This window comes from Calidris pugnax, unplaced genomic scaffold (genome assembly GCF_001431845.1).
Source record: "Calidris pugnax isolate Ruff unplaced genomic scaffold, ASM143184v1 scaffold9, whole genome shotgun sequence".
NCBI classification, from domain to species: domain Eukaryota; kingdom Metazoa; phylum Chordata; class Aves; order Charadriiformes; family Scolopacidae; genus Calidris; species Calidris pugnax.
In genome coordinates, this window is record NW_015090778.1 from 7,450,019 (window position 1) to 7,470,070 (window position 20,052).

General features: G+C 41.3%; 1 protein-coding gene across 2 annotated transcripts; it reads left to right on the forward strand.

Annotated features, from left to right (window-relative positions):
• The first annotated feature begins 31 nt into the window (after positions 1-31).
• Positions 32-18,429, forward strand: NARF (nuclear prelamin A recognition factor). 2 transcript variants are annotated; one of them, XM_014953909.1, is made up of 12 exons: positions 32-272; positions 469-557; positions 1,057-1,137; positions 2,146-2,289; positions 3,943-4,075; positions 5,337-5,471; positions 10,512-10,630; positions 11,678-11,807; positions 12,471-12,543; positions 16,685-16,822; positions 17,204-17,361; positions 17,958-18,429. In XM_014953909.1, the coding sequence occupies exons 2-12, from the start codon at positions 531-533 to the stop codon at positions 18,197-18,199; spliced, it is 1,380 nt and encodes a 459-aa protein (XP_014809395.1). In that variant the 5' UTR covers positions 32-272; positions 469-530; the 3' UTR covers positions 18,200-18,429. The 2 variants fall into 2 exon arrangements, with proteins under 2 accessions (XP_014809395.1, XP_014809387.1); XM_014953901.1 differs by lacking the exon at positions 32-272 and having other exon boundaries at positions 378-557.
• Positions 18,430-20,052: the final 1,623 nt, after the last annotated feature.

Consider the following 20,052-nt stretch of genomic DNA (forward strand, 5'->3'; position numbering starts at 1 on the left):
GGGTTTTTTTTTTCCACCTGAGGGGGCTGCGGCTCGGGGCCGCGCTCCCGTCGCCTCGGCGGCGGAGGGCGGAGACCCCAGCTCTGCCCGCGGGAGCTGGGCCGCCCCCGTTTTGCCCGGGGCGGCCTTTCCCCGCGGGGGCCCGTCTCCGCCGTCGAGCGGGTTTTCAGCCCGGGCCGCCGCGGGAAGCGCTTGATCCCTCCCACCACGGTCCACGTAACGGGCCGGGGGCCCACGGGGCACGGACGGCGGTGCTTGTTGGCTAATTACAGGCGAGTTAATTACGAAGCACGTGAGGGGCGAGGCGGGGCCGCCCCCGCCCCAGGGGCCGTACTGGCGGCGGGGGCGATAAGAGGGGCGGGAGGCGGGCACGGCAACAAAGGGCGGCGGGGACGGGAGGGAAGGGAAGGCCGGTGGTCGTCGGCCGGGGAACTCACCTGCCCGCCCCGCTCTGCTCCTGCCCCGCAGCCCCGGCGGCGAGGAGCGCTCGGCAGCCGCGCCAGGGCCGGGCCGCGCCGGCGGGACCGCAAATGAAGTGCGAGAATTGCACCAAAAAGGTGAGAACGCAGCGGAAGGGGGGGGGACCTGGGCCGGGGGGGGTGTCGCTTCAGCGGGCGGCCGGAGGTCGGTGTGTCCCCCCGAGTCCCGGTTCGCGGCGTTCGGTTGCCGGTTCCAAGGTCAGGGGCCTGCCCGGCGGGCGGAGCGCGGCCCCGCGGCCCCTCCCTCACCCCGGTCCGGGCAGCCCCATCGCCGGGGCCGGGTCGGTACCGGGCGCGACCCGAACGCGGGGCTTCTGCTACGCTCCCTGTAACCTCCCCCTTGGCACTAAACACTAACCCTCAGAACTGTAAAACTGATGAAGTACGTGGATTTCTGAGCAATTATTTTCATGCCCTTTGGAAACAAGGCACTGCATATAAATGTGTTGATTTAACGCTGCAGAAAACTGTAAAAGAACTGCGTTAGCTCCTGATGATACAAACGCTTCTGCAAAGATGTCCTTATTGAACGGTTAACATGTAGCATAATATATATATATTTCATGTTTTGTTTTAGGAATGCAGTAAAAAACAGAAAAATGACGATACGCAAAGTACGTCTGTTGATGCATTGAGCCCAAATGATGGTTTTGAAGAGGTAACGTTCCTTCTAAAAATCATAACGTACTCTTTGTTTCTCTTCTTCTTGTGTTGTGTACCCCGAAGGAGGTTGCAAGTAGAGAACTTGCAAGTAGTAAATATAATGCTAGTCAACAAGCAGTTGTAAGCAATTAGGAGCACTTCTAGGCATCTCATAACATGAGGGTCAAGAATCTCTTAAAAAGGTGAAATAAAAAAACCTTACTGTGCAAATGCAAAACAGAAATTGAAGTTCTAGAAGAAATTTGGGTTTAGTGTCAAAAATCTTACATCAGCTCTTCAAAAGAGAGACAGGGCTCGGAAGGAGAACAGAGGGGGTTTGACAGTAAAAGTGCACAAAATGTCTTAATTTTGCATCGGACAGATCAGCTACTGTTCTCCAACAGATAATTTTTTTCCGGGAGAGGGGTTCCTGGAGGGTTTTTTTAGTTGGGTTTTTTTTTTTGTAAGTAGTCTGGTTATGTTGCACTTTGGAGTATTCCATCTTCCCACAGATGAACTACCAAAAGTATCGTAAGCACGAACCTCTTGATCTTACAGTGTATGTTCAATGTCACTGTGGCACTGCCCTCTGTTTGGCTTACCTCGTGGTAAAAAGTCAAGCCTGTTACAGAGGCATCTGGCCATTAAAGAGGTTTAATAGCTGAAGTTAAAGTTTTCTCAGTTGCTTGGTGAGTTGATGGGGACTGTCAGCTCTGAAATGCAACACAAATCAAGTTACTAGAACGTGGACTAGAGGGCTAAATTTAGATCTGTGTTTACGCTTAAACATTTTGCAGTTTCACAGTAATAATAGGAGTAGAGCCATGAAGAAGGATGGGACAAATCATTTTGATTATTTCTAAATAATTTTGGATGTTGTGCAAGTGTCATGGATTGCCTTGTTTTAAACAGAACGGTGACAGTATGTTTGCTCTTCAGCTGGGTCAGTGTAGAGGTCTTGAAAGTTGGTCAATCGTTATTAAATACTTGTTTACCTTTTTTTTTTTCTTCTTTCTTCCCCCAGAAAGATGAGTTTCCTACATTGGCTAATGCTAAAATACTCCTTAGCGACTGCCTAGCCTGTGACAGTTGTATGACATCAGAAGAAGGAGCCAGAGTTTTCCAGCAGAATCAGAAGGAGCTCTTTCGTATTCTTAACCTTAATAAGGTAAAGTGATGCAAACAATAACACATGGTTTTCTGTGAAGAGGAAGAAATTGCAGCCTGACTAAGCAGCTTGGTTTCCCAAGGCAGATGCTGTGAAGATTTGTCAGGATATGCTTTGTCCAAAGGGGAAGTGAAAATTTAAGGCAGGATAAACACTAAAGTACTTAATTTTGCACTAGAGATGCAAGATCATGGCACTTAGGCTAAATCCTAGAGGAAAGTTACTGCACCTGTAGAAATAAAGTTTTTGAAAAATGTAGCTACCTCATTACTGCAATAACAAATTAGGCTGTGGTTCAGTGTTTATACTCATACCTTCGTTACTGGGACTGTGCTGGGTGTTTCTGGTGCCAATATGTCTACAAAATACAAAGTTATCAAGTCAAGTTTTTGAAAGTAAATTGGTTTTAATATATATTTGAGCTGACTATATTTGGAACAGAATTTTTTGTCCAAATTCTTAGCAAGAAGTGCTCTATTGCTGTCTTATTTTCTGCTGAGATCTGGATTTCCTGGAAGCTACTTGCTATAGTTGGTGCTCAGATTATTAGATCTTGAGAGCGATTTAATCATTTTAGTTCTGCTCCAGACTGCTGTGTCCTTATTTGATATGCAAAAGCTACTAGAATTGATGGGTTTTCTTAATCTGTACAGAAGTGTCATACACAAGAGGATTCATTACATAGTCATTCAGTTTTCTTACAATTACTTTAGCTCTCCATACAGTGTGATGTTGCTGCACATGACAGAAAGAGAAGAAAATGAGGGGGGAAGAAAATCTTTTGGTTTGCGTGGGTCCTATTAAGAGAGAGTCTGAAGTCTGCAATAGGGAGGCAGCAAGTTACCTTAATCAGAAGGTCAGGTGTCCAGAAAAGGACAGTGAGCAAGAAAGATGCTTTCCAGGGGGTCGTGAACTCTACTTGAAGGGTCACTATACAACATTTAGGGTGTCTAAGTACAAACTGTGGTCCCTGACATTGGTAGGATGAGACTTGTCTGTGGCATAGTCCTGGTCTGTATTCCAAGGGTTCCACTGGTGTGGAAAACATCTCAACTAAATCACAAGGTTCATCTTCTTGTAAGTGTCACAGAGCTTTACAATTGCACACCATCTTAGGTGTTTCCAAAGGATTCTTCAGCACCTACAAACACTGATTAGTTGGGAGTCCTATCTCAACCACTTTCCCCTCAACAACTTTAGTGGTAGAGACGCAGGAGCCTTAGCAAAGGATCAGTTGTGTAATTTGCTGGGTTGGATTTGTAACTTCAAATGCCCATGCTCCTGTAAACATTAGTTTATCTGTTTATTAGTGTTTAAGCATACAGCTTTTTTCATATTTGCTAGAACACCGTATTTGCTGAATGTTTTAACTTTCCTTATGCCATTAGGAGACCAACCACACTATTGTCCTGGGAGGGGTGGATTTCCCTGAGTTACAGAAAAGGAACATCCACAGATGATGAACCTGGCAGGATCAGAGGAACGTCCTGTCCTGCCCTCAGGAAACTCACTAGTTCTTTGACAGGGTTTTAATGATACAGCCCAGTGAAGCATAGGACACTGAGGAATAACTCCAGGAGTGGAAAAGGGAGGGAAAGCAGGGAGCCTTACCCTGTTGTAATTACATACCCTGTTTCTTGTTTTGTTTACCAGAAATGTGATACCTCAAAACACAAAGTGTTGGCAGTGTCTATATGCCCTCAGTCATTGCCTTATTTTGCTGCTAAATTCAATCTCTCTGTGAATGATGCAGCCAAGAGACTCTGTGGTTTCCTCAAAAGTCTTGGTAAGTTTGGGTTTGTTACGATTGTGGAGCAGAAAGGGGAGACTGCTTGGGGGGTTTAGCTTCCTCAGCAGAATTCTTTGTTATGCAGCCATAAAGTGCCATTGCACAATCTGGTTTAGAGTTTGAAATACGCACTCTGTGATATTAATGACAGTGCACCAGTATGACACAGACTGGTTTCAGAAATGGAGGCCTTGCCCTGTTGATAGGAAAGGTCACAGAAGAGGACAGAGTGCTACTCAGAACTCTCCCTACCAAGAAACTGGGGAGGGTTTGGTCATGAGCTTCAATAAGATTTCCCTTTATTTTGTAACTTGAGGGAGGAGGGAGTTCTAAATACCTTCCAGTCCTTTTGACACATTTTATCTCTAGGAGGTTGTCAGTTCTGGCTTTTTCTGCAACTTGAAATGACATGCAAGAACTGTTGGATCTGCCTATTTTATGTTAAAGTTATATTTCCTTTGTTCTTCATACTATATATAAAAAGTTTTATTTAAAAAGCAAACCCCACTTCACCTATAGGTTTGGGGTTTAAAAAAACCCGAGGGAGGACGGAAAAGGAGAGTAATAAACCTATAAACTGTTTCCTCCCTTATATACATATTTTTTCGTATTTTTTTATGTGTCTTAGTACCCAGCATATTTTCTTAATCTAAAAGGAATGCTAAGTTCTGGTGGGCCCTAGTTTTCTTAGAATGTGTTAATTATCTATGCCTCGCTCGCCGCAGGGACGTGCCTGCTATTACGTAGGCGCAGAGGGAGGATGTCACTAAACTGGCTGGCAGAAGGTCTCTGCTGTGCTGGTGATATGCTCCTGTACCTCTGCAGACAACTTCAGCAGTGGAAGATACACCTCTCTGCTGGATATTTTTGTTTGTGGATAATGATATTTGACTTCAGCATGTCCTGAACACTCCTTTTCAGCAGTGTGTATGGCCCAGGAGTCGCAAGATCCCATTCGATTAAACAAAAAGCCACGAAGTGCTGAATAGGGAGCTTCTCCTAAGGAAGCTGACAACTATTTGAAGTGTTGCTAGTCACCATTAGCAAGTTGGTGGTCCTTTTAAATTCAGTATATAGAAGATAGCTTTTCAATATATGGCTTTTATTTTTGACTCTACTGTTTGTGAAAATTTGGAGAGGGGCAGGAGAACACCCGTTGACCCTATAAGGTTTTCTGTAGACCTGGAACTTGGAAAGAAGCCTACGAGATGGAAAACATTCTAGTCATTCACTTTTCCTTACTGCTTTTCTCTCACAGGGGTGCATTATGTGTTTGACACCACTATAGCTGCTGATTTCAGTATCCTGGAGAGCCAGAGGGAATTTGTGCAGCGGTATCAGCGGAGGAACCAGGAGGAGCATGCCTTACCCATGTTTGCCTCTGCTTGCCCTGGTGAGAACTGATCTCTCCAACCTCCTGCACTTCAGCCTAGTCCCATTGGAACTACCGAGAAACTAAGGAAAGGGTGGTTCCATTTGAGAGCCTTACATAATTTACAGCATTTTGTCTTTGGTTTTGGGAGAGCCCAGATATGGCACACAGTATTTGTTGCCAGTAGTGGCCATCACCTTTAGTGTATTGCTAGGTGGGCCTGGTTTTCATGGGCTGTTGGGAGAGCAGGATTTGTTTCTTACAAACATTAGCAGCTTTCCCATATGGAAGTGAGGTGCTGCAGCCATAACTGTGAACCCTGCAGACAAAGAATGGGTGTGATGGTGCTGGATGAGGCTAATTCAGTGTAGGGTCTTACCCAGTCAGATACAAAGGTTGCAATAAATTCCCTGTCTGCTTTTTGCACTTGTCTTCTGTTGGAGCTCTGTAGAAGGTGAGGGGCGTAAATTCTATTTTTTCTCTTCAAAAAAATCAGAAATTAGTCAGAACTGGAATTGAGGAGCCGGTGGCTGCTGCTTGTGTGTCCACTTCAAAGTTTAACATGGTTTCCTCATTTAAAAGAATCCTTAAGGAACTTTGCTCACTGATCTAATTAAAGCACAACCTTTGTTATCTTAAGCAAAGTTTTGAACTTGCCACTTAAGCCTAGGGGAAAGTATCAGGTGACATTGCTCTTAATGACTGTGCGATGGTTATGTCTAGCACTTACAAAATAATTCTCACTTGAAATGTCACCGACTGACTCACTAAATGTCTCACTTCTGAGAATTTTGCACCTGAGAACTTGTTCTTTTATGAACAGAACCTGCACTTACCACAACTGGGAAGATGTAGAACGTTCGGTCATTGTTTACTTTTTCTATTTGTTAGCACACTGGCATTTTGGTTTAAGTCACATTGCTAAGAAAAAAAAAAAATCAAAAAGAAGGCCAAAGTATCTGCCTTGCTGAGCATCCCCCTCAGCTTCACCCTAAAGCCCATGGTGTTGCTTTTCAGAAGCATAATAAAAATACAAAAATATTTCTTTCTAGTTTTGAAGTAACTGAAGTGGATTGCGTTCTTTAAAGAAATGTTACAGTGATGAGAGAATGAGTTAGGGTTGCATTTGGTGATCCCCAGAATCTGCTGTTGTCACTGATTTAAAGTTGCAATACTGCTATTTGAATTGTACTTCTGTTTGTTCTGTGTATTCTGTAGTGGAAGTATCAGGGTTGCACTTTAGGGACTACATACAAGAGGGAAAGTCTTTTTTTTTTTTTTTTTTTTTTTTCAATGAATAACTACAGTTACGCCTTCTCTGTCTTTTAATTTTCACACACAAGAGGCTCTTTTGATCCAATTAAATAAAAATGAAATAGAAGAAATTTGTGCTGAGGAAAGGCTGCAGTAATTAACACAAAACTACAGCCCAGTGTTCTGGCAGAGAGCTGAGGGAAGCTATTAATTCTGAAAGACCTCCAACAAATGCCTTACATTCCAATTTTGCCACATAAAAGTTGGAGTAGATGAAAAAAGATCCGAAGAATTCCAAAAGGGAAAGTTTTTTTTTTTTTTTTTTTTTTTTTTACTGTTATCTTTGTGTTGCCTCCTATCTTCAGGAGCAGACATACTGTGTGTGTTGCTTTTTTTTAAGTGTAAAACCTGTGAAGTTGAAACAACGCCCCATTACTTAACTTTGTCCTGTGTGTGGTTTATTTAAAATTCAAAACCTGAGGACTTCTTTTAGAACTTATTCTGAGAACTTCAATTTCTGTTTGCAGCACTAGCTCTGGTGTTAGTATCTGCTGTGGCACAGATGTTAGCAGAAGCACCGGTGCTTTCTGTTTCTGGAAAACTGAACTGAAATATCACTGTAAGCCCCTTCTGAAAGTGTGTGGTGTTTCATTCCTCCTGACAGCAATTACAGGGGGGAAAAAAAAAAAATCATGATCAGTCATTTTTAAAGTAAGGTTGTTTGCTGTGTTTCCTGACTTTAATTGTCTGGGTGCATTTTCTGTTCCTCATTCTCCTTCCTCTCTACCCCCAGATTACATAAATTTGTCCTAGAAGTGTTTACTCTGTGTGTTTATCGCCAAATGTTTTTTATACAGCTCTGTCAATACAAGGTCAATGTGAACTCCAGTGTAACTGCTTCCCTCCTACTTATCTTCCAGAGTAACTTTCCACAGAAATATCATCCTCTGCAGAAGTCTGTGGTGTAAAATCTACCATGGGCAAAAGAGCATAGCCCTTATAGACCCAGAACCTGATAAAAGAGCTGTCTCTGTCTTAATTCTTCTTACATCCTCATGCTCCTCTCTTAAAAGAAAGTGAGCTAATCTTGGAGGTTTTGTTTCCTGTTGAAGGTACAGCAGTGTAACTACTGATTGTGTATGTGATACCTCTGAAGTAATCAGTTCTCTTCCTTAATTTACTAAACTGGTGAGCAATGTGAAGCACTTGCTCTGGGAACCAGCCAGCGTTTTTAATGCGTTGCCAGCCTCCGTGAACTCCAGACCAGGTCAGCAGGGCAGGCTGACAGCATTAGTAGGAGAGTGTAATTATTGAGGATACTGATGCTTTTGTCCCAGTCAGCTGAAGTAATTTGCTTTTGCAGAAATGGGGTTTTTACAGTAGTGAAAGTTTTCTTAGTTTCTCTGCACTTTATACTGATGCGTAGCTATTTATAGCATGCACCTTTGTCATCTGCTCGGGCTAAAGCACTAAGAATGACACGTTCTGAAGCACATCTGCAAGAATTTATACAGTGATTTGCAGGGGTTTCTTGTTGTTCTTTGATGCCGAAGGCAAAAGGCCGAGAATCTGAATGAATTTAGGAAGGGTGTAGGTCTGTATGGGTGAGGATGTACATTGATATAAGAACTGGCTATCTGTGGCTTCCTGCTGCTGGGGGGCTGGAGTTCAGCCCTGTGGGTGAGTGGGCACAAACAGCCAGTGCCCACATGAAGTGCAGATAAATGCCTGATGTTGCTCATTCACCAAGGCTGCTAAGATAATTAAACAGTGACTAATGGTCATTGTGGAGCTGGAGCTACTAGACACTTGTGCCATCTACTGCAAGGGAAGGAACAATTGAAGAAATTGCTTTGGGCAATATCTGCCAGAAGTCTCTTGGAATTTAGTGAAATATCCTTACAGTTCATGACTGCAATACCTACACCATTCCAATTCCGAAATTGCCCTCACAGCAGGAGCTGTGATTAATGGTGATCAGAGGTGCAGTGTAAGGGAAGGACTGCACAGAAATGCTGCTAAAGTACAAGGTAGAATGTTTTTAAAAAACTGCCCTTTGTTTGCAGCAGTTTTTGTTCTATTTTGACAGCACTTGAGACTAAAGCCATTTAAGAAATAGGATATAAATGTCAAGCAGAATATGCTGATACAGACTTTGTATCAAGCACCTTGGTTGCAGGTAATATCTTGGACTCAAGGTCCCAGTTGAAGTTGGACATTAAAAAAACCTTCCTATTCACAGTCTAGCAATTCACCACAGCCCTGATGTGTAAATCTCTTTTCCTGGCTCTGTCTACAGCAGAAATGAGCACTTGTTGAAGATGATGTATGTCTTTGAAATTTTTCATGGAGACCAGTATCTGCTAATCTTGAAGTCTGACAAGAATTGGGAATACTTAAACAGCTGGAGGATCCTCGTGTTTCCCTAATACTTGTTTCTATCAGTAAACAGCAGAAATGAGCACTTGTTGAAGATGATGTATGTCTTTGAAATTTTTCATGGAGACCAGTATCTGCTAATCTTGAAGTCTGTACTTTAACAAGAATTGGGAATATTTAAACAGCTGGAGGATCCTCATGTTTCCCTAATACTTGTTTCTATCAGTAAAACTTTATTACACTGGGAAAACCACTTCTGTGCCATAGAGAGACAGTCTGAACACCACTTGGTTTCTGGTTTCATGCTGTTGTTGGCCTGTGTGGCAGTGTTCTGACTTAAACATTACCAACTGTTTATACATACACGTTAATTTCAAGCTTAAGAATTAACCTACAGGTTTTAACTTTCCTGGGCAGCATGTACCTCACAGCAGTTTTTCTCTTTTATGTAAACACTAATCTGTTGGAAGGTAAAAGACCTCAGTGTGGTATTTTTCACTATTTCTAAGCACCAGAATTGTCACATTTCCCTAGAAAGCTGGGCCTAACACTTCTGTATGATTTAGGAGCCTGATTCTCAGTTAACGTAGGTGGAGCAAGAAGTTCAAAATCCTTGCTGTGAGAGATTCTGGGCTGTTTTCTGTAGGAGTCACCACGCCCAAGGAAGAATTGCACCTTAAATATCTTAATCTGCTCATTTGTCGGTTCCTACTCTGGAAGGTGGGGAATAGTAGAACGGATATTGGGGGTGGTGTGATTATACATGGCCTGTTGCAGCTGAAATGCTGCAGGAGTCTGGTGGAAGAGAGGGGGACTCTTGAGTAATGGAGGCAGAACACAGGGACTTCAGTTGGTTCCTCTGTGTGTGGTTGAGTGTGGGGGTGTTTCTGAAGAAGGTGTGGCTACTCTAACAACAGTAAAAGAAGCCATTTTTTTCCAGGCTTAATCCATGTGCATCTTGTGATAATGCTTTCATGTGACTCTTCTGTTCTAGAGGAGGCAAGGTGGGGGCACGGATACTAAATCACAGGAAACAGAAGGTTACAGTTAAGCAGCTGAACAGAGTATGTTTGTTGTAGTATCTGGTGATCCAAGGGCTGAGGTCTGGAAAGTCAACTTAAGCTGGAGTCCTGTTCTTTCTCCTTTGTTAAATCTATGCTTTAGAAGGGGTGTAATAAGTCATGAAGTTCACAGTGGCTTGGAAGTCTAGAATTGGTGACACAGCCAATTATTGATAACCAGCTGTAAAGCAGCATTAACAGAGACTTGAGGTTTCCTACAGTTCCCAAGGTAGGGTTTCCAGCCTACACAGAAATGTCCTACCTACTGTGAAGGTGGCTTCATTTTTAAAAGCTGTTGTGTAACTGCTGTAGCTTTGCCATGCTTCTGTGCCACTTCCCCATCTCACTGTGATTTCTGCTGTTCCAGGTTGGATCCGGTATGCCGAAAGGGTACTTACCAATCTCGTGACCTCTCACATTTGCACTGCAAAGTCTCCGCAGCAGATCATGGGCTCCCTGGTGAAGGGCTACTTTGCCAGGAAGCAGGTAGGTGATTCAGATTGATTTTTACGGGTAAACTCTGCTAAAAAGATGGGCTAGTAGGTTTTAATACTGAAATAGAGATCTTAGCGTATTATAAAGTGCTAAAGCATCTCTTCAAATTGCTTGTCCTTTACTTGAAGAATAAATGGTGCTCAGCTGCTATACAAGTGCCCATGATAAGAGGGATGTACAAAGAACCTCATTTCATGTGGTGCAGTGTAAGCTGGCAGCAATCCTTGCACTCCCAGTGCAACGTGGATTTAGGTATTTATGGATAAAATAAAATCCACGGTAACTAAAGAGTTTGTTATTAAGTGCTGCCTGTGTAGTTCTATAGCACAGCCAAAACAGGAGCGGAGGAGAATAATGTAGAAATTGCTGTGTTATCTAGGATCAATAAAAGCATTGTATCCTAGAAACTAACCTTTTTAACTTCTCAATTTTGTATTTTGAAAAAGTCGCTTTTCCTTTTGAGTATCATACTTCAATTGAAGTTACATCCACGTTACATAAAGAAGTATTGCCATGTCCACATAGCCAGAGACATGCTGATGGACTTGCTGTGGATGAAAATGACTGACAGCTAAAAACTGAATTCTGAAGTCCCGACTTTCATTCACTTTCTAAGGCAATCAAAAGCTGCAGAAAATATGGTCTTCCTTTTGAGTATCATCCTTTAATTGAACTGCATCCATGTTACATAGAGAAGTATTGCCATGTCCACATAGCCAGAGACATGCTGATGGACTTGCTGTGGATGAAAATGACTGACAGCTAAAAACTGAATTCTGAAGTCCCGACTTTCATTCACTTTCTAAGGCAATCAAAAGCTGCAGAAAATATGGTCTGAAGGAATGGATTAAAGTTTCAGCCAGGACTGACTTTGGATGTTTGTTGCTGATGCCTTGTGACTTCTGGCGAGTCTTTAAATTTAATTGCTGGGGATTGGTTACTAGTATTAACTGCATAGGGTTGATGATGCTATTTTCATCCTTGTCGTGCTTCAAGCTGTCTCTTGTGCTTCATGAAGCTCTCTCTTACATTCCACAGAACTTGTCTCCTGATAAAATTTTCCATGTAATTGTGGCGCCTTGTTATGACAAAAAGCTGGAAGCCTTGCGGGAAGACTTCTACACTGCCTTGTATAATTCACAAGAAGTTGATTGTGTTCTGACATCAGGTTAAATCTTCTTTAAACTTACTATTTCTAAAGACATAAGTCAATCACCCTTGTCAGAATAGCCTTTAGGCCAGACTTTGCTTTTTTCAAGTATGTTTTAGTTGTAAGATTGGCTTTTTTTCTGCTTTAAAAGTAGGTACAGGTTTTTGTGCTGATGGTAGTGTAGGTATTGTATAGGGAAGGCAAAGCAAAAAATACTTTCCTTCGAAGTTGGTATTCATCTATTGGGTTTTGTCAGCCTCTTGAGAAAGGTAAGAGTTATGCAAATTCATATTAAAAACCACTGTCTTGTTTGTGGTCCACTGGGATTATTCATAACATTCCAAATGGGTGGCACCAGTGGTTTATGGTGTGGCTTTTGTCTTTAGGCTTAATGTCCAAACTATGTATACTTCTCTTTCCCCTGCAGTGTAGAAATGTCTTCCAAACTTAACAATAAGGCTAAGGATAGAACTACACAAAGTTTGGAGTGAGCTGAAGGCCCCTTCCTTCATGGCTGGAAGTATCAGGCTTCTTGGTCACTGGAGGGAACTGACTCCAGTAAGCACTGGAGAATGTGACTGTGAGCCCATAGAGGTGTTGGGATGTTGATCTCTTTAACAGAGGCACAGCATGTGCATTTTGCTTTGTGTTGAAAGTAAAATGTCATATGTTTTCCTACAGGTGAAATTGTCCAAATAATGGAACAGAAAAATGTGTCTATGAAAGATGTGACTGAAGTAGCTGTAGATAGTTTGTAAGTAGTTTTGTTGTGAATTGCTTCCTTATTTTGATGACAAATGACAACACCTTTGAGCATATTCAACATAAAACATTCTTTTGAGAAGTTTTACACTTTTCTTTTTAAAGAAAAAAAGCCTGCATCAAAGCCTGAGTATAGTAAAGTCTCATCCTTTATATAGTTGCCAAAACACCTGAAAGTATTCTTTTAGATATTTGTTGCTATATACAAAAGCAATATGAAACAGGTAATAAAAAAACGTGTATACTGTCTAAATACAAAGCAGGTAATTTGAGGTAATGACCTCGTATCTAGGGACTCCTTTAAAATATATGATTTTTTGAAGCTTTGTGTAGCTTCTTATTTGTATCATAATGTAATAATATGAGATGTGACTGTATCAGGTTCATGCCTTGCTTGTGAGTGTCTTGGGGTGCTGACCCCATTCAGAGCTCTCCTGGGCTTGAGCTGGGGTAAAGCTGAACAGCCTCTCCTGGCCTCACACAAAGCTGCTGGGATGCAGTCGTGGGGTTGACCATCTGTTCCGTGCTTCCTCATTCACAGCAGCACCCTGACAGTAAATTTCCACTTCCTCTGATAGGTTTTTGTAGTATTGATAGAAGTAGCACTCTTTCAGGAAATGGTAATAATTTTTTTTTTATACCGAAGACAGCAGTTTTTCAAAATTAGGTAAAATTGAAACATGCTTTAGTTGAAAATCTAAAAATCACACGAAGCATTGGAGAGGTTTTGTTTCCCCACTGGGTGACTGGCTCAGAAGGCAGCACGCATGTTGTTTTAATTCTCAGGCTTAGTTACAAAGGCTGGTCTCGCTGCTCGCTGATCTTTGTTCACAGTGTGACAGATGTTACTTGGGATCTTTCCAAAGTGGTGGTAGTGGAGCAATAAACCTGCTTTCTTGCACAAAATGGAAAGCTCTGGAAATGTCTAAAGCTGCTTTTCACTTTGGCTTGATACTTTGCTTGGACCTTGCCTAGACTGGAGAAATGTAAGTGGCAGAGTGGTAGCAGTTTCAGAGCTGGTTTTGTAGTAGCCCCTGTGATTACTTCCACCAATGATTGCTTTGAAGAATGATGATTACATGAATAAAGCTCTTAAAGACATCATCACATAGAGATGGACATTTATTTCTAAATCAGCTGTCCAGTGAAAGAATAAGCTCTTACTCAGAATATACCTGTTTTATTAGATCAATTTAAGTTGGAAAGTAATGTTAATTTTTCAAAGGACTAATCTGACAATACTGGTTCAGCCAGTGAGAACCAATGACAATAGCTTTTGCTCTTCTGGGGTCTTAAAAGGAGATTTTGCAGGAAAAAATTATATAACATGAACTTCTCTTCTGAAAAACAAGTTCCATCACAGAAGAGATTTGTGGTAAAGTACTCAGTATTCAAAAAGTAGTGAATGAAGTAACTTGTGTTTGAGTTCTCAACTCCCCTCTGCAGCTAGAGAATGCTAACAAATAGCAGTTGGCTAAAATTAGGAGACGCATCATGAACCATAAAACATTCTTTTGAGAAGTTTTACACTTTTCTTTTTAAAGAAAAAAAGCCTGCATCAAAGCCTGAGTATAGTAAAGTCTCATCCTTTATATAGTTGCCAAAGCACCTGAAAGTATTCTTTTAGATATTTGTTGCTATATACAAAAGCAATATGAAACAGATAATATAAAACCATGTATACTGCCTAAATACAAAGCAGATAATTTGAGGTAATGACCTCTATCTAGGGACTCCTTTAAAATATATGATTTGTAATAAAAAAACGTGTATACTGTCTAAATACAAAGCAGGTAATTTGAGGTAATGACCTCGTATCTAGGGACTCCTTTAAAATATATGATTTTTTGAAGCTTTGTGTAGCTCCTTATTTGTATCATAATGTAGTAATATGAGATGTGACTGTATCAGGTTCATGCCTTGCTTGTGAGTGTCTCGGGGTGCTGACCCCATTCAGAGCTCTCCTGGGCTTGAGCTGGGGTAAAGCTGAACAGCCTCTCCTGGCCTCACACAAAGCTGCTGGGATGCAGTCGTGGGGTTGACCATCTGTTCCGTGCTTCCTCATTCACAGCAGCACCCTGACAGTAAATTTCCACTTCCTCTGATAGGTTTTTGTAGGATTGATAGAAGTAGCACTCTTTCAGGAAATGGCAATAATTTTTTTTTTATACTGAAGACAGCGGTTTTTCAAAATTGGGTAAAATTGAAACATGCTTTAGTTGAAAATCTAAAAATCACACGAAGTATTGGAGAGGTTTTGTTTCCCCACTGGGTGACTGGCTCAGAAGGCAGCACGCATGTTGTTTTAATTCTCAGGCTTAGTTACAAAGGCTGGTCTCGCTGCTCGCTGATCTTTGTTCACAGTGTGACAGATGTTACTTGGGATCTTTCCAAAGTGGTGGTAGTGGAGCAATAAACCTGCTTTCTTGCACAAAATGGAAAGCTCTGGAAATGTCTAAAGCTGCTTTTCACTTTGGCTTGATACTTTGCTTGGACCTTGCCTAGACTGGAGAAATGTAAGTGGCAGAGTGGTAGCAGTTTCAGAGCTGGTTTTGTAGTAGCCCCTGTGACTACTTCCACCAATGATTGCTTTGAAGAATGATGATTACATGAATAAAGCTCTTAAAGACATCATCACATAGAGATGGACATTTATTTCTAAATCAGCTGTCCAGTGAAAGAATAAGCTCTTACTCAGAATATACCTGTTTTATTAGATCAATTTAAGTTGGAAAGTAATGTTAATTTTTCAAAGGACTAATCTGACAATACTGGTTCAGCCAGTGAGAACCAATGACAATAGCTTTTGCTCTTCTGGGGTCTTAAAAGGAGATTTTGCAGGAAAAAATTATATAACATGAACTTCTCTTCTGAAAAACAAGTTCCATCACAGAAGAGATTTGTGGTAAAGTACTCAGTATTCAAAAAGTAGTGAATGAAGTAACTTGTGTTTGAGTTCTCAACTCCCCTCTGCAGCTAGAGAATGCTAACAAATAGCAGTTGGCTAAAATTAGGAGACGCATCATGAACAAGATCACCCAAGGTTACACACAGAAATAAAAAGCTGCAGTACTTATGAAGTAAATGCAATGGCATGGAGGGACAGACGTACTACATTTGTATACTTCAGCTCTTCAGTGATTAAAATAGTTCTTTGTTGTTGTTACAACTTCAGCATTTTGGGTTTCAGTAAGATGTTTGCTGTGGCAATTTTCACTTGGTTTTTGGTTGAATGCTGTGCCCGGAGTGCTGCTCAGGCGAGAGCCAGCAGTACAGCCCAGGAAAGGTCATGTCTGGAGGTTCTGAGAAGAAGGTAATTAGACCATATCTAGAGAGGCTTTTACATGTAAGAGCAAAGGACATAATCTGTCCATTCGCTAATACAAAGATTATTCTCTCTTCCTGAAACCAGCATTACCACACCCCCCTATTGATTTCTGCTTTGCCAGAAAGGAACACGAGCCTGTAGAGCTGCAGACCTTGGTGCTCACCAACACACATCCCAGTAGGGTTTATACTGCAGCCGCTCCTGCCGGCCAGTGCTCTGCTTTTAACCGAGGCACAGTGACCCTCCAGGTGAACGCTACACCCATTGGATTTGATAGCACTGATTTTCTTTCCAAATTACGGTGTAGCACTTACCTTAAAGGCAGAGTGTTCTAGCCCACCTGCAACTGCACTGGTTTGGTCTTACTTTAGTGGCAAAGTGTTACAGACAAAGAGTTCCTCGAGCAGAAGCGTTTGTGAGCAGAGGCTTGTAACTTCTGAAGTACTTTTACATTCTCACAGGTTACAAATGATTTATATTTTTTTTCCCCAAAAATGTCTCCTGAGTAGTGAATGGCTGTTAATCGAGGCTTTAGGCAGATGCTGAACATGTATTATGATGAATTACTGTTGCTTGAGGTTTCTGAGAATGGAAAGCCCTTCATCCTTTTATATTTAACTGTATTTTTTCCCCACCATCTTACTAAACAGTTTATTTTTTTTAAGCTGTAATAAATAAAAATATGTTCTCGGTCACTGCTATAAAACTTTTTGGGGAGAAGAGACAGAGAAGGGGAGAAACACTACTTTATTGAAGTGAAGGAATGAAATTTTGGAGTTGATCTTTCTTTCTGTTGTTTTCTAAGGTTTGATGAAGTAAAGGAGGGAGATGTAGTAAGGCATGAAGGGAAGAGGTCCGATGGCTACCTGGAGCACATTTTTACACATGCTGCAAAGGAGCTTTTTGGCATGGATGTCAAAGAGATCACCTACAAAGCATTAAAGTAAGCTGGAGTTTTGTGTCCTTGTTCTGTAGGATGGACCAGTTGGTGCTACAGTGAACCCTAGTGCAGTTATTTCTAACCTGGCTCATTTGCTGATAGGCAATCACATATTACAAACCTGTAAATTTGTTGCTGTAAACTAGTTCCCAAAAGATTTAATTTTATTAATAACTTACCTGCCCTTAAAAACGAGGTATAATTCTATTCTGAAAACTCCATCCAAACTTCTGCTTAACTTGGTTTAGAAATTGGAAGAATTCATCCTAATCTCACTGTTACCCTTGTTCTGTTCTCTTCAGAGCATCTAAATCCAAACTGACGCAGTTGGATCATTCCTTTGGTAATAAGGGGCTTAAAATGTTCTGTGTGTTATCTTTATAGGAACAAGGACTTTCAAGAAGTTACTCTTGAAAAGGATGGTGAGACAGTGCTGCGGTTTGCAGCAGCTTATGGCTTTAGAAATATTCAAAACATGGTTCTGAAGTTGAAAAAAGGAAAGTTTTTATACCATTTCGTAGAAGTCCTTGCCTGCCCAGGAGGTAAGAATAATTGTGGATCCACAGTTGTTCCACACACATAGCTTGAATCTCAAAGGAAGGCTATCTTACAGACAGGCACTTCATTTCATTCCCTCTTGATTCTCATCTCAATAATTTAAAGTGTGTACTATTCAGTGAATGGTCCAGAACACCAATTACATGTGCAGGGTTGACTCAAAAATTGATTGGGTTTTCTAAAATTAACCACAATGTTATTTTTTTCTCTTTTGACCTATAAATAAGTGACAGCATGGCTCTTGCAATTATTTCAAACCTCAGAGGAAATACTGTGAAGTGGTGGTTGTCAAGGGCAAGAAAAGACAAGGAACATAATTATTATTGTAAAACCATGAAGGAGGCAGAGAAAGATTGTTGATACGGAAAGCTCATTTGCATTAAGATGTTGTTGGTATTGGAGTCGCTTTAAGTAAATACAATTTCTAGCAGCATGGGGTGGGTACTTTATGTAAACAGGCAAGTTTTTCTTTACAGAAGTACAGAAAAAAATTTCCAAGTTAACATAAACTTTCTCTTCATATCAAATCTTCATCACCCTTGTGGCTTTTTTCTTTTTTTTTTTTTTTTCTCCCCCTAAGGGTGCCTAAATGGAAAAGGGCAGGCACAAACTGAAGATGGAAAACCAGATAAAGCACTGCTTAATCAGATGGAGGAAGTGTATGCTGCAATACCTGTCAGACTGCCGGAATCCAACGTGCACGTCCAAAAGCTCTACCAGGACTGGCTGGAAGGCATGGACTCTAAGAAGGTCCAGGAAACTTTGCACACCAAATACAGTGCAGTAAATGAAACAGCAAGCAATCTGGATATCAAATGGTAATAAATCAAACTTGCAAAAGATTTGCTTAGGTTAGTTACAGATTCAGCACTGGAAACATTCTATGCAATCGCAGACGCTATGCACTAGCCGAGTGTACGAATGAGACGCTTCCCGATTGTGGATTATTCTTTGTGAAGAACCATTGCTTTTTAAAAACAGAAGGAGAAGTCTCCGAAAGCCCTGGTGTTCCCGCCATTGTCATTTAACTTTTACTGTGTGTAATCTCCTGTGTAAATAAGTGACAGCATGGCTCTTGCAATTATTTCAAACCTCAGAGGAAATACTCTGAAATGGTGGTTGCCAAGGGCAAGAAAAGACAAGGAACATAATTATTATTGTAAAACCATGAAGGAGGCAGAGAAAGATTGTTGATACGGAAAGCTCATTTGCATTAAGATGTTGTTGGTATTGGAGTCACTTTAAGTAAATACAAATTCTAGCAGCGTGGGGTGGGTATTTTATGTAAACAGGCAAGTTTTTCTTTACAGAAGTACAGAAAAAAATTTCCAAGTTAACATAAACTTTCTCTTCATATCAAATCTTCATCACCCTTATGGCTTTTTTCTTTTTTTTTTTTTTCTCCCCCTAAGGGTGCCTAAATGGAAAAGGGCAGGCACAAACTGAAGATGGAAAACCAGATAAAGCACTGCTTAATCAGATGGAGGAAGTGTATGCTGCAATACCTGTCAGACTGCCGGAATCCAACGTGCACGTCCAAAAGCTCTACCAGGACTGGCTGGAAGGCATGGACTCTAAGAAGGTCCAGGAAACTTTGCACACCAAATACAGTGCAGTAAATGAAACAGCAAGCAATCTGGATATCAAATGGTAATAAATCAAACTTGCAAAAGATTTGCTTAGGTTAGTTACAGATTCAGCACTGGAAACATTCTATGCAATCGCAGACGCTATGCACTAGCCGAGTGTACGAATGAGACGCTTCCCGATTGTGGATTATTCTTTGTGAAGAACCATTGCTTTTTAAAAACAGAAGGAGAAGTCTCCGAAAGCCCTGGTGTTCCCGCCATTGTCATTTAACTTTTACTGTGTGTAATCTCCTGTGCGTAATGGATTTCTTTCTCCAAAAATGTGATCTTGCAAGGTACATAAACACTTTCTGCCGGGTGCAGGGGGTGTAAGTCCTGATGAAGCTACTCCCTACAAAGCTACAAAATGGGCTTCCCTGAGAAGGCGAGATTGTTTCGCTCCTGCTCCTGGGTATGTGATCCCTTTCACTGTGGGAAAAGAGTCATGACGAATTTCACTGTTGTTGCAGTTGTTATGAAGTAACTCGGGATTAATTTGCCTTGTTAACAAAAAAACCCTTTACAGGCACAAGTGTAAATGGAGAAGTGTAATGAATTTGTGTATGCCTTCTAGCCACCTTTTAACAAAAGCTATTCAGTTCCAAACTTGAGTCACTGTTCCTTACTGATGTAATATTTGTGTAAGGAAGGGGATGCTTCATATAAACTGAACTTGGGAAACAAATGCTAAATGGTTATAATGCAGTCCGTCGTTAAAAATAGTTCCAAATACATTGGCTGGTGCAAAAAGGGAACTTTTCTTCCCTTGGAAGGTTTGTTAGAAACTTGCAGCTTGGAAGAGTGGTGCTGCTTCTGTGTCTGGCTTCCTGAGAGGGAAACATGCACTGTCAGGTGAGCACGTGCATACTACAACTTGGCTAGATTTGCTGAGCCAGACTTAACAGCACTTTAATTCTTTCATATGTCAGTACACAGAATAACAGATTGTTATTTTCATTTATCTCCTTGTTGACAGACTTCTGTAAAAACAACTTCACGGAGCGCCTCTGAAAAAAAAGCAACCACTTAGCAGTGCTTGTGAGCCCA